Raw genomic sequence first — 14,781 nt, 5'->3', positions numbered from 1 at the left:
TGGTTATACTGAATGTCATACACTCTAGGATTCCTGAGGATTTTTGTGGGCACTTTGGGACCTTTGTTTTAAACAAATATTTCCAGGATAGGTACCAGACCTACTGAGACATCATATTGCAGTTTTTAGATACTGGAGCACTTTTGGGTGGAGGTTACATGTTAAGCATTTCCTCCTCTCAGTCCCATTGGCCTATCTGGTGAACCCTATTTGCTTCTGGTGAGTCTTTTTACATTTCATGTTCTTGCTTTTGTCTGTAATGCCTTATACTGATACTTCAGTTTGAGACAGAACTAATGATGTGTTCACCCTGTATAGATATTCTGTAATGAGAATTACCCCATGCTGAACACAGATACAAAAAAACCCCAAACCCTTTCTGCTACAGTCTGTTCTTTTCTAGCTGTTCTTTTTAATACCTGAATCATCTGTTTGCTTAGACGTCCTTTAGCAGGCTGCCAACTACTGATTAAGTTTCAGAAAGAACATACACTTATTTTTATTCTCTTAAAATTATTTCTCAAGCTCTTTTCTTGGACTGCATTATTGACTCTTTATATTAATCCTGATAAATTTTATGATCCTTTTTATTATCCCCTTTAATTTTTTTTTGAAAGACAGTTTTTAGAATCTTCACTGCTTGGCTGTTCAGACATTCTGGTTGTGTTTTGGTCCTTCTCAAGCTGTTTTTGGGAATTGATTAGCCTGTACCTCTGAGTTTTATAGTGTCTTCAGGCCACCTACAAAGATTTTAATCTGTAAGCTTCTAGCTCCCCCTTTCAATTTTAGTGTTTGGGGTTTGTTTTTCATTTGTTTGCTTAACAAGCTTTGTCATTGTTATAAAATAGCTCCTCAACAGTAATGTTTTATGAATCAAGTTATTTCTGCTTCTTGAAATCAGATTGAGTGTTTTCTGTTCCTCTGTATGGGTGTTCATTTGTTTGTCTGTTTGGTTTTGCAGCTTGTGCATGAGATATAGACAGTGGTCTCAGCTTCTGTCTGCTGTTGCAATCCTTAGCCAGTCTAGCTGGGAGTCACTGAAGTATCCCCTGACCAGTTGTGTTTTCTTTTTTGACAGCCTTTCTTATCTCTGTGTTTCATAGAATCTCAAATAGTTTCTGTCCTGGTTGTATGACCAGTCTTCTAGGTCATTTATTTTGATAAGCCTTTGCTGTTCAGTCTAGTTTTCTGGTTCATAGGGACTCTATGCTATTTGTTGATTCTTCTAGATTGTTTATACAAGCCTTTCTTCAACTCCTGCTGAAGTGTATGGCTTTCAGTCTTTTCTGCTTTTTCAGTATTCTGATGATGGTCTTTTTTCCACCAAGTTTTCAGTAAGACTATTGTGTAAATAATGTTTGAACAACAGGCGTTTTAGTTCTTCGATCTAGCTTCTTAGGCTTTTAGTTTTTATATAGAAGAGTGTATACTTTCACGTGGGTGTTTTATTTCTCTGCAGAATTTTTAAGAAGAGTCTGTCTGTTCTGGCTTTTCTTTGCCATTTCCTTCTTACTTGAGTTTAATCAACTTATATCCTTTTCTTTAGTTGAGAATTACAGGTGTCCAGGACATTGCTGCTTCTCTTAAACCACATACTATGTTTCTATAACCTCTTAAGTCTGAATGTTTTCCTATGACCTTTGAAGTACCAGCAAACTCGCTTGTTCGCTTCTGGTTTAGATTAAGCTCAGCTACCTTCTAGAGGCTCCCTCCCTATTCAAAAAGTTTCACTGTTTCTTTGAATTCCTTCTTTAATACATTTTTTTAGCTGCTGTTGAACTTTTGCTTGTCAGCCTGTCTAATTTTGGGAGCATTTCTGGATATGCTACCATAGTTAGTTGTCTGCTTCCTCACTAGCAACCAGTATTTTGCCTCCAGGACTTTTCTTTTAACCTTTCTTACATTACTGTTATTTGCACTGCAGCCATGGCCTTTGACTTGTACTCAGCACCTCCAAGCACCTCTGTGAGGTCTGATGTTTTTGCATCAAGCAGAGAAGTCTCTGATCTCTGGTATTCCTGATAGTCATTGCTACAACTCTGAGGCAGGCGAAGTTCACTCATAGCTCTCAGGCAAACTTGAAAAAATCTGGATTCAATTGTTTTCTACTGACTAGGTGTAAAGATGAACAACATCTGTATGTAGTTGGACTCCCTAGAAAGAATCCGGTGGCAAAAAGTGCTTGACACTCTAGTCAAGCACATAATGGTCAGAAGGGTGTTGACGATACCTGTATGGATGCTTACTGTATCATCATTATTAGTCCTGTGTGCAAACCAGGACAGACCCTGTGAAGTCAAAAAGCAGTTCCTGTTGATTTCAGCAGAATTACTGCACTGTTGTAAAGTGCCACACTTCTCATACAGGGGAGATTTTATAGCGTACCTTGTTCATGACTGTCAAGTTTGAGGAGAGGCTCCAGATGACCAGAAAGTCATCTGAAGGATATGAATGAAGTCTTACTGCTTTAATAGTGTCACAATATACTAACAAATACAAAATAATCTAGAATTTCATGGATGCAGAACTGCTTCTTGCTGGTTATGTATGACATCACACAGCAGCTTGGCAGTTGTAATGCCATCAGAATTACCTGATACGTACTATACGCAAATTGCTGGACTGATGATGGACTAACGAGGAGTCAAATATCATCCATCACCATGTGCTAACTGAAAGTGTAAACTGCACATAAGACTCATTAACAGAGAGAACTGGATTTCTCAACACAACAGACATCATGAAACAACTGGATTTGAACCTGATGCTGTTATCATTGATCTGTCAAGCCACACAGGGAATGCTGAATCAGAGGGAAGAAATCTCAGGCATGCAGTTATATAAGGCCTTAGTGAAAATCAAAAACTAAGTGGACACAAACTTCAGGACAGTTTGATTAAAAGGTACAGTTCAATTAATTTTTTGCTAGTGTCCTTGAATATGTTTCACAAAGCTCAGTAAAAGCTTAAAAAAAAAAAGAAAAAGGCACATGAGAAAGCTTCTAACCAGGCAGCTAAGCAAGAAAAACAAGCAGAGCTTTGTGTTACGAAAGATAAATGGTGGGCATGAAAGGCAGAGGAGTGTTTCTAAGTTGTGGATCCAGAAAATACCATGTGGGCTTGGAAACAGCATCTGGACTTAAAGACACTGTGCCATTTCTGAAGTGAAGATGGATTAATGATGAAGGAATTGATGGAAAACTAATCTGAGATGGTTGGCCAAAACTTTTCCGTTGTTGTGCTAAATGATGAAGTCCTAGATGAAGCTGTACAGCTACTTGGCCAGGATCAGGGCACGACACCTCCTAATAAAATGGAGATTTTTCCAGCTGTCTACCAGATGGTGCAGAGTGCAGTCAGCTGTAAGCAGATTCACTAAAATATAAAACCATGGGGTAAGAGTCACAAGTAGCCAGAAGACTTTTGTAGCTTTTGGCTTTGTAGAGAACTACTTCTTGAGGTGTTAGAGAATTGAAATGCTGTCCACTTTTATGAAGGGAAGGATGATTATATGTCTTCTGAAAACCATTATAATCCTCTCAAGTCCTGGAAAAGACTTTACCGGAAAAATGGGCAGTTTTTGCAACTGACTCTTTTAGTCATTTAGGTTAAAGGAAGATGTTGTCCTGTTTTGAGAGAGAGGTCAGAAAGTTAGTAATCCTCTAGCCCTGTAACAGTTTTTTTAATACATTTTTGAAAATAGATGTATGAAATCATACATAATTTTCATGTCTGAAGAATATTACTCACTTGTTTTTATATTTACATTTAGAAAGTGTTTCATTGATCTCAGCAAAAAGTGATTTTAGGAGGAATTTAACACCATAAATAGTTTGAGTTAATTCAAAGCGTGTGGTATTTCAGATCTCAGCAGGAGTCCTCTGTATACAGACTGCTGTGAAATTCCAGTAGATGAATAGAGGAAAAAGTACCAAAAGAATGAGGGACCATGGTAAAAGATTTTATGCTGAAACTGGTATTTTAAATGCTTGTTTGCTCATTTTTATAGAGTACTTCGTCAAGCTGTATGGTTTTATATAAAACAGTGAAGTGCTCTACAGCAGCTTTATTGATTAAAATTAAACCGAGGGCATGGCGTTATCTGGAAGAGGAAAGAACAGGATATAGAATGAGAGAAAGTTGTGGTCTTTGGAAAGATGAGTGAAAGGGATTCTTCAGATTTTAGTGGTGATAAGATTATCACACACTTCTGAAGAATTTATGGGGGTTGGAAAAATTTCTAACAGTAGACTTTTTAATTTCTTCAGTAATTAAAAGACAGCAAGATAGAAAACACTCAGGAAGACAGAGCTGTCAGGCAAGATCCATGTATTACAGGCTTAGCCATTATGTTTGAAAGTGTCATGCTGATATTTTAATTCCATTACCTCGGTGTATTTTAATTTCCGAGACTAGCAACAAAAAAAAGAAGGAAGGTGCTTTGTTTTGGGTTTTTTTTTCCTCACCTCCTTGAGAAATGGTTAAGGAAGCAGAACAGTTAGCCTTCAGGATTTGTCTTTGCATCCAACATCATCTTTTAGCCTGCTGAACACACTGTTGATTGCCAATATTGATCATGAAGCTACAAGCTTTAAACATCCTGCTCTCAAAGTTACCATTTTACAAACATTTGTTTCCTCTGAAGTAATAGGAAAATATTGTTAAAAGTAGTTTCCAAAACCACCCCCCTGTCTCATAAGCCCTACCTTTGTTGACCTGACATTAATGTGCATTTTACAGGCAGGATGGTGAAAAAATCCCCCTGTACACGTTAAGGCTTTCTTGAAAGGATTCAAATTTTAATAATTATTGTTTTCTCATATATTTTTAATTGCCTAATGTGTAAACTATTCTGTCTTGAAATTTCAATTTTACTTCACAATTCACACAGCTTACAGTGTGACATCAGAAGCAGGTTGTTCTGTAGTCAGCTTGGAAAGGTGATGTCCTACTGTAGTTAGGGAGGTTGTATTTAGGTACCTGTGATGAGGAGCTGATACACTCTGGTCGTTTTTTTTTCCTTCATATGTTTGTACCAAAACAAAATGTAAAATTGTGCAACAATCATCCAGAGAAGAGGAGAAAGCAAAAATAAAATTTTAGATTTAGAGATCAGCGTATGCTTAAAAAAGGGAAATTGACTGGCTAGATGTTAATATGGAACATTTTGATGGATTTATGTAATGATAGAATACATATAGAAATATGTAGCTATGTGACCATATATATGCTCTCAACTGAAATCTAAATATTTTTCATTTGTCATGAGGCAAGATTGTCCTAGAATGCACAATAGTTTTATTTTTTTTTAATGAAATGGAGAAGCATGCTGTTGAAGTGCATGTGGATATTCTCACTAGTATATTTGTAACATGATTGTTATCACTGAAATACCAATTTGCCATCATTTAGATCTGTGTTTTTTTCCAGAGACTCAGCTTCTTCCAGGAGCTTGTGGGTTCCTTTGGTGCTGTGACCTTGACTGCATGACAGAGGGTGCAAGGAACATAATGTCCTGTAATCAGTGAAGGGACTGATTCCTCTGACCTTGTAATAAGAGTTTTGCAATCCCACCTGGAAGTGCAGAAGACAAAGGTTGAAGTTAAATGTGTTTAATGTTATCTGAGCGGACATTGGTTGTGACAATACTAAACCAGTTCACTGAAACAAATTTCAGAGATGGGAATGATGAAAAATCACAGAATTCAGAGACATAAATCAGTATCTCATACTATGACTAGTTAGGTTTTATATTTTGTCTCTTACTGTGCAAAGTTGCATATATCTTACTTCATACTGCTCTGTACTCATGTTGACACTTAGCTCTCTGCCTAACTCTAAGCCCATAAATTTTTTTAGTACGACCACCCAAGTGCTGGAAAGCCTTAATGTGTGTATTTAATATCTGGAAGATTAGTGTTTGCATTTCAAAGTTAGCACCACTGCTTACAGTTTCTCGACTCTTTTGTTTACACCCTGATTATCAGTGCTGCAGTAATACAAAAAATTGCTTAAATGTGTGACTTTGTAAATTTAAAAGGGAAGAAAGAATAAGAAGAGTTGAAAGATGAGCTGCCTTCTGTTGGGCGGTTGGGTACGTGAACGATATCTTGGTGTTTGCCTTGGTTTGAACCTGCCAGGGCGGTGGCTGCTCGTGTCAGCTTCGCCTCGCCTTGCCTCTCCTGCTGAAATGCGGCGGTTATTGCTTGATGTTCAGTAGCGGGTTTGCATGTACGAGCGGCTCCTGGCAGGGGCTGCCGGTGGTGGGGTAGCCACAGGGGCGGTGGTATTGGATTCGGTGCAGGGGGCAGCGGGCAGGCCTGCCTGAGCGGCGGGTGGGAGCTGGGAGGTGCAGGGCGTCTGTAGGCAGGGCCGCAAGGAAAACAAAGACGTTTGAAGAGAGGAGGGGGAAGGAATCTTACGGCAAATATCTCTGTAGGGGTTGAGGCGCAAAACTCGCTGGATCTGTAGAAAAAAAAACCAACCCCCCAAAAATGCTGACAACATTTGTAAATTTTTGCAAATTTACAGATTTACTTGTAAATTTTCAGTTTTGCTCTAACTGTAGTAAGTCTTATGAGGAAGGAGAAGTCACATTGAAAAGCTTTTAAGTAAAATGTTAGGTATTTAAGTTGAAAACCCATCAATAAACAGGATTTATCAGGGCACTAAGAAAGCAACTACAAAGCAAGGCAAGAAGAAATGTTACTACTTTTTGCTTCGGAATCTTACAAATCATCAAATAGGCACTTTCAGATTGTTCCCGAGATTTCACCAGCATGAAAATAAAATAGGCTTTTCTGCATGAAGTGTGTGGCTAGTGGAGGATTTTATATTGTTGCAACAGCAGTATCTGGGGCCTGTTTGCTACAAAAGAGACTGTTAGAATTTGTAACAGCTGGGGAAATAAGATCCTTTGCCCAGACTTTGATATAGTATCATTGTACTTCAACCAGAGATGCTTTTGAACACATACAGGAAAATAAAATTAAATATTTATTCTTTTTCAATGCATCCATCGCTAGGTGATTTAAAGATATTAGTGTAGTAACTTCTATGGAAGTTCTGTAAATAAATTTAAATATTGTTTATTCTGAATGTCACTTCAAGTTATACTCTAGTTCTTGCTCAGGGTGTTTGCACATTTTGAAGTAAGCAGTTGCTAGGAGAAAATGTATATATGTAATCTAGAGCCTGTCTTTCTAGATAAATACTTCAAACAGGAGCAAAATATATAGTACCTGGCAAATATCACAGTCAAAAAGGCTTTTACAGAGTTATGGACACACAATTGATTTGGCAGGCATTTTTGACAGCTGAGTCTTCAGTAGGTGTGCTTGAATTTCACCTGCAAACCACATGGATCACAGAAATCTTTTGAGTTCTGGAGCAGAAAGGCTATTCTGCTTCTGCAGTTTGGGTTTGTCTTTTAATTTGCTCAGTCCTATGGGCCTTGTGCATTACTGTAGTGTGATTTACAGTTTTCTCAATCTGCTTCAATTAATATATTACTCAATTTAATAAAAGAAGTACCATGCAGTAGTTTGGCTAATAGTTGTTTATGAAGTTAATGCTCCACATAACAGCTTCTTACAGTGAAAGAAATCCTGTTTTGGTTCAACTCACTTTTGATATTCAGTCATGTCTTTCTGAGACCTCTGTGTGCAGTCAGTTTAGATATATTATTGCTGTCTGACCTTTAAGTACATTAGTTTTTAACTTCCTTTTCATTTTCCTCTGTTTCCAGGAAATTGAAGACCACGTGGCGTTTTTAATAACTGTTCCAACGGCCCTAGCAATTTTTTTCGCTATATTTATCCTTGTCTGCGTAGAACCTGTATTTAAGAAGCTGCTTCGTATATTTTCTCTGGTGGTTTGGGTATGTCTTGTTGCCATGGGATATCTCTTTATGTGTTTTGGAGGAATCATCTGTCCCTGGGACCAGGTAAGACTGTCATTATTATTAGTTATTATTGGGTACATTTCCAAGAACCATTCTATGCAAAAGTATTCACATTAATTTTTGTGAGACATCTCATAAAATGCCTTTCTAAGTGTTTGCAGGCTGAGACTCCCTGCATCTATTTTAGAAATACCAAAGAGATATGCATACTTAGGATATGAAAATATTTGAAGGATTCTGCTTTTATATTTTTAACCTCATTTGCATAATGACCATTTGATTCCAGTCACCAACTTCTTTGTATAGTGAATATTTTATTCTAGTGACCAGTTAACATGACAGAAATAGCAGTTTTGTTCAAGACTGCTGATGCTGTCTTCAGCTTAAAATGTTCGGGCTCTCAGTGTAGACTTTCTGTGGTCTTCAAGATGTTCTCTAGCAATGTGTGAAAAAAAAAGACTGGAAGTTTCCTTGCATTTCTAGGGAAATAAATGTGTAGAGAAACAATGAAGTACCCTTCACATTTTTAAAATTTTGTAATGAATACAAAGCAAAAATATAATTACATTTTAATAGCAGCACTTTTGAAATATGAATAAATGATGTGCAATATCCAACCGCTGCACCTGATAGATTCTTCTGTGTTCTGCCATATTCTTTTCCCAAGCCTCTCTACATGAGAGTACTCCTGATATAATAATTGTAAAACCCTTCAAAGGCCAGAAAAAAAGTTTTTAAATATATCAGTATGTCTTCTGAAAATTTCAGGCTGATTCCATCAGTTTGTTGTAACCTTTAAATGGTAGTGTTGTATCTGGGGTGCCTTCTAGGTCTTTAAGATAAACTTGAAACAAATTCCTTGAGTTATTCAGATCTTGCAAAGACTTATGCAAATACTGAACTTTAAGTATGCAAGTAATTGCTTTAAAATCTTTAATTTAAATTATTTAAATTACTGGTGTATGTTGGTAATATTAGTTTTGGAGCCCTTACTTTTTGTGGGTGACTTTTATATTTTCATTTTCTTGGGAGGTTCAGGGATTAATTAACTATGAAACTGCCTGCCTTTTTTTTTTTTTTTTAATGTATTTGAAACTAGCAAACCAGGCCACACTTGCATCTAATAAAAAGCAAATCAGAACATGTAATATTTTTCTCTAGATACAGATTTCACCAGAGGAGTCCCTGTATCTTTGTGATATCAAGTCCAGCTAATTCACGTGGTTTTACTTTTTTGATTTATTTATTTTCATTGCCTGTTGCGGGATGGTGTGGTAGAAGGTTTCAGGCATTCAAGCTTAGATGCAGATATTTAATTAGCCATATTATTTGCTCATTGCAAATTCTACTGAGTTTAATTTTGTTATCTGACAGATATGATAATGATTTTCAAAAGCATGTGGCATAAAAGAGATCTAAGAGTGATGATGATGTCTTGGTCCTGGGGTTGTATTTGTCCTGTGAAGATGGTTTGTCCTGCCTTGCCTTCCTCTTAGGGAAAATGTAGGCATTCCCACAGCATCTGAGGGACGCGCCTGGCCATGTGAGGCAGGAAGGGCTGCAGAGCTCTGGGAAAAGGCATTGTCTTCCCGCAGGTTGCCAGGACACAAGTCCTCTGATGTTTCAGTCTGTTCCTTGCTTTGTGTGTGAGTGTTGCTTGGAGAAGAGGATATTTGGGGGGGAGCTGCACTGATTGCTCTGCCAGCAGCAGCCGGCTCTGGGCAGCTGCCCAGGCTCCATGGGCAGGGCTTGTCCAGAAAGTCTCGGCCGGGCTGTAGATACGTGCGTTAACTCCACCATACAGGTGGCTTCAGCAACTGGTGGGAGAGGGCCGGTACCAGGGTGGCCCCTGGCCACTGCTGGGAGTCAGAGGTCATGTGGCTTCCTGAAGTGGGACCCTTCACTTCCCCATAACCATTCTTTTTCCCCTTTGAATAGCAGCACTGTTTTGGTGATCACTTTTGTAGGTATACTTCTGCCTAGTGTCAGTTAAGAGTAGACTTGAGTGTCATGGTTTGAGCTCAGAGGGCAACTGAGCACCGTGCAGCCGCTCGCTCAAACCCAGGACACTAAGGAAATACGGGAATCATCCTGGGAATTGGACATCTTACATAGTAGGCTAATTGCAGGTTTGATGGTTTTGAACATTTGTAAAGAACCGTGAACAGTAAGATACGGCCATGTATTCCTGTGACGCTCATGTTTTGATTGCTCTGCATCAAGAATATGGGGGTCAATAATCAGTGTTCTCTCTTATGAAATGTGAAAGCGAATCTGAAAAATCGTTCCTCAGTCATCACTGGCAGTTTCTTTTTTGAGATTTTGCATTTTTTGAATTTCAAAACTATTTTGCGTGGTTTATTAGGGTGTTTTTGTAGGTTTTTTCTGCTTTTTATGAAACAAATGAAACCATGTAAAATTGAAATTAGTTCTGTTTCAAATATATCTTTGTTAAAATTAGAAAATTATGAAAGTAAAAAGAAGAGCCTGTTCATGCACACTTATTTACTAAACAGGTCCTTTATTTTAATTTTCACTGAATAACAGCCTAACTTTTGTTCTGGTCCAGCAGAATTTTAAAATACTCTTTTTATTGTATCTCCCATGTCTTCCGAATCCTAAGCTTGTCAAGAATATGACATTTCTTAACTGTACTAGTAACTATTGAAAGATAAATTTTCTGCATACCACAGTTTATAGAAAGAACATGTTATTTTCTTGTTTGTGCACAAGCCTTCTCCTTTTAAAAGACAACCCGGCATCCTTTAAATTTTGGCTTAATGATTTTAATGTTCCTCTTGGATGTTTGCAACTGCTAAATGCAGTTTTTCTCTGTTGTCTGAAGGAACCTTAGGTGTGAACTTTTGCAGCTTTTGTTTACAATAAAAATACCACTTCAGAGATACTATTTTGGTTATGAACTCAATATATATTTAATGCAGAGCAGTTCTTCCTGAGCCTGCAGGCACATATCTCAAATAACTTTCACAAACGGTAGAGGGCTGGAAATGAAGTGGCTGGTCAGGGCCTCTTTTTTTTTTTTGTTAGAAACCTGTGGGCTGATGTGAAATAAGTGCAAATCATAATTGGTTTCAGCTATCTTTTTGCTGTCCCTGCAGACTGCTTTTATCTGTCTGCATTTCCTTGTCTGTTGTTTGGCTGTAGCTACAGCTTTGGAGAGACAGCTATTATCAGGTAGGTATCTGGCCACTGTTTGAAGGGGGAAGGCTGTGCAGCTGTTGGTGGTTTCTCCGTCCCTTGGGTCGATCTGCAAGCCTTGTGCTGGCTCTGTAATTGCCTGCTGAGCCTGATCCGAAGGCTGTTATTGTCACTGGGCTGCATGGTCATAATCACAAACCCATCTGCGAGAGCAGCCAGGATGTTTGTACTATCAACCTTGCTAACTAACTTACCTCTTAAGTTAGTCCAAGCTCTTTTATTCCTCTGTATGAACAATGAAGAGGAGAAAGTGCACTGAGAGGGAGATGGAGAGTGCGTGAGTGAGGCAGCAAGATGGTTTTATTTGAAAAAAATTAGGACAGTGATGGCAAATGTTTTTGGAACCTGACAAACTTTTTTAAGGAAGTGTGGCAACCCTCTCTCATTGGTGTCAGCCCAAGTTTCCGTCAGTGCCAAACGTGGCTGTGGAGCCCCTGGTTTTCCCTGGTGGTCTAGGATGCTTTGATAGGACCTACACACACTGCACTGTGTTACAGCCCAGGAGGGAGGCTGGGCTGTCTGGTAGGAGTTGCGGGATGCCTGGCCAGTGTTGGTAGGAAATAAGGAGAGCAAAGGAAGTCATGCAGAGGCTCAGAGAGAGCAGTTGCCTATTGGCAGTTCTTTTCAGATCTAAAGTGTAAGCAATAATGTGTGAAGATTATTTCAGTGCAGAAAGACCGAAGGGCAATGCTTAGAAAGGTCCCCGTGATTGTGTATTTGGTGGAGGGCCAGTAACGCAAGGCCAGCAAGCTGAGGAAGTAGTACTGGTGGAAAAAGGTGATGTATTGATTTTGTCATGTTAGGGCTTTTCCCTACTATAGAAAGGAGCACCTTCCCTTACAAAATGTAAATCCAGTACCTATCTGTAGAGTCTCCTCTTGTTTCACTGACAGTGTAGTTATTGTACAAAAGTTGCCTTTCCATATCATCCTCTGACATGTCTAATACTTCCTCAGCCTTTTATACAGGGTGTATATAAATATGTCATAGCACACTGATATCAGTGGGTAAAAAGAGCTCTTAAAGCATACAGTGGATGATATAAAAAAAAGAGAGTAATTATACAGCATTATGCTAGACTAATGAATTCTATCATTGCTGGATTTTGGTATTCAATTCTACTTAATTATAAATATGTTTGCACAGCCCAGGCACCAGATGTGTTCCTCCTTGTCTGTATTCAGTTACAGCACAGAAATTACTTCAAGCAGGATTTGACACTTCTGGTTTCCAAAAAACAATATCCATGGAGTGATGTGCTTAGAATATATGTTAGGCTATTTTAGCCTAAATACTACTTTTTGAGCTGAATCTAAAGCATTTCTTTTGGTTTGTTTTAATGTGTTGGTGTGGAATGGTTCAACTCAGGCCTTGGAGTAGCCCTGGTTTACAAAGGGTGGGCAAAATTTTCTGTACTCGTATTTATAATTCTAATTTTTTAGATACTCTCTTGGCACCTGAGGATATCAGTCTACTGCGTGCTGAGGGGTGAAGGCCTGCACAGAGATTCTGTGGTTGTGATAATTAGCTCCTGTATTAGGCAGTGGGGCAAGCTGATGGCTCTGCGGAAAGGGAATAATTTTCTTCATACAGAATTATATTGGGTCTGATTTCTGCACCTTGCAGCGCCTTGGGACCTGCCTTATCTAAAGTGAGCCCTGCCATAAATTATTAATAATGTGTCGTGTGGTTAAGCACTGTAAAAAAATTAATGAGTTAGACATTGGAGAAGAAGAACAGGGTGGGTGTCAGTGAAGTCCCTGCAGCACAGGAAAGTAAGGATGAGTTGCTGTCAGCTGTCCCACTGTCTCAGGTTCTGGAATGCAGGGGAGACTTCTCATGTTTTCAATCATCTAATAGTTTGAGTTGGAAGGGACCTTAAAGATCACCTAGTTCCAACACCCCTGCCATGACAGGGACACCTTCCACTGGATCAGGTTGCTCAAAGCCCCGTCCAACCTGGCCTTGAACACTTCCAGGGAGGGGGAATCCACAGCCTTTCTGGGCCACCTGTTCCAGTGTCTCGCTACCCTCACAGTAAAGAATTTCTTCTTTATATCTAATGTAAATTTGCCCTTTCAGTTTAAAACCATTACTCTTTGTCCTATCACTACACTCCCTGATAAAGAGTCCATCCCCATCTTTCCTGTAGCCTCTTTAAGTACTGGAAGGCTGCTATAGGGTCTCCCCAGAGCCTTCTCTTCTCCAGGCTGAACAACCCCAACTCTCTCAGCCTGTCCTCATAGGGGAGGTGCTCCAGCCCACTGATCGTCCTTGTGGCCCTCCTCTGGACTCACCCCAACAGGTCCATATCTTTCTTACATTGGGGGCCCCAAAGCTGGACACAGTACTCCAGGTGAGGAGTTAAAGATTAATCAGACTATCAGGAATGAGTATCCTGAGAAAGGAACTAAATCTTGTAGGAACATGGTTCAGTACTTTGTAGGTGAATAATCACTTGAAAAAGGACATAAGGAAAACCAGGAGGCTTGTATGAAAGGGGAAGATACTGCCCAGCAGATCATATTGCACTTTAGGAGTAGGTGCAGTGTAGAAAAGGAAGAAACCCACAATCCCCAAGTATAAGCCATATTTGCAGTTATATTTGAGGAAGGGGAAGATAGATGATTTTTATCTTAATATTAATTCTTTTTATAGACATATGAAGTCACAGCCTTAATAGCAAGACATTTAAATTTGTTTATTACATCTGGTATGGCTATATCTGTATAGAAGACAGGAAAAATCTGAACAATTAGAGACCTGACAGTCATTAAAATCAGTAATATAGTAGATTAATGTAGTAAAATAGTGTGTGTAGCCTTGGAACACCCTGTTAACATAGCTAATGTGTCTTTGATAACCTTTGGTATCTCATGGCAATGCATTGTGATAACTGTTCATGGAAAGAGAGCAATTTTTTTTTTTTAATAAGGAAAACAGTTTTGTTAAAAAAAAATCTGTTTAAGTGTCAAATGGAAGACTAGAAACACTGCTAGAGGAGATGAGCATTATTAAAGTAGCTGTACATACAGGTGAGGGGAGATGGCAGCTAGTGTGATTTCAGAGAGCATCAGGCAGGAGGAAGATTGCTGGCTGAATTTCTCAGGGAGCTCTCTGGGGAATGTTTGCCTTTATTAGTGCTTTTTACTAGTGGTGGGGTGACAGAATGTCACTGCTATAATGAAATTTGCTAGCGACCGAGTTAAAAGATTCATACTACAGCAAAAGATCAGAATGTTATGGGGAAGAAAAGCATGACCTTGAGGACTGCAGTAATAGCAACTAGATGAAATTTAATAATAGGAAATGTGAGGTGCCTGCATTTGGGAACTAACAGCAGAAATTTCAGCTATAGGCTGATGGTTCATCAGTAGAAAATGAGCGGGGTCAAGCAGAATGAAGAGAAGAAGCATTAGATGGTCACTGGGTCATTCAGGTATGCATCCAGAAAAGACTCAGTTATGACGGCAGAGTATCCAGTTAAGGATGAAACCTCATCTGGATGACTATGTACAGTTCTGGTCACCTGCATTCAAAAAAGTTAAACTGAAACTGGAACAATTGCAGAGTGCCAAGCAAGATCACCAGGAGAAAGGTGAGAAGCAATGAGAAGAGTTTGACTTGGGTGTAGATCAACAGCATAGAAGAACGCTGAGA

The 14,781-nt window shown here is 39.0% G+C and overlaps 1 protein-coding gene across 1 annotated transcript in view; it reads left to right on the top strand.

Annotated features, from left to right (window-relative positions):
- Positions 1-7,278: 7,278 nt before the first annotated feature.
- The window catches only part of ADCY2 (adenylate cyclase 2), a 214,011-nt gene continuing 206,508 nt past the window's right edge, over positions 7,279-14,781 (top strand). The window contains exons 1-2 of the mRNA XM_026841391.1: positions 7,279-7,326; positions 7,747-7,944. Coding sequence (XP_026697192.1) covers positions 7,279-7,326; positions 7,747-7,944 — 246 coding nt within the window. The remainder of the gene's footprint in view (positions 7,327-7,746; positions 7,945-14,781) is intronic.

Source organism: Athene cunicularia (genome assembly GCF_003259725.1).
Source record: "Athene cunicularia isolate RWA chromosome 2 unlocalized genomic scaffold, athCun1 chr2_part1, whole genome shotgun sequence".
NCBI lineage: Eukaryota > Metazoa > Chordata > Aves > Strigiformes > Strigidae > Athene > Athene cunicularia.
Note: the sequence above shows the minus strand (reverse complement) of the source record. Positions and strands in the feature narration are given on the sequence as shown.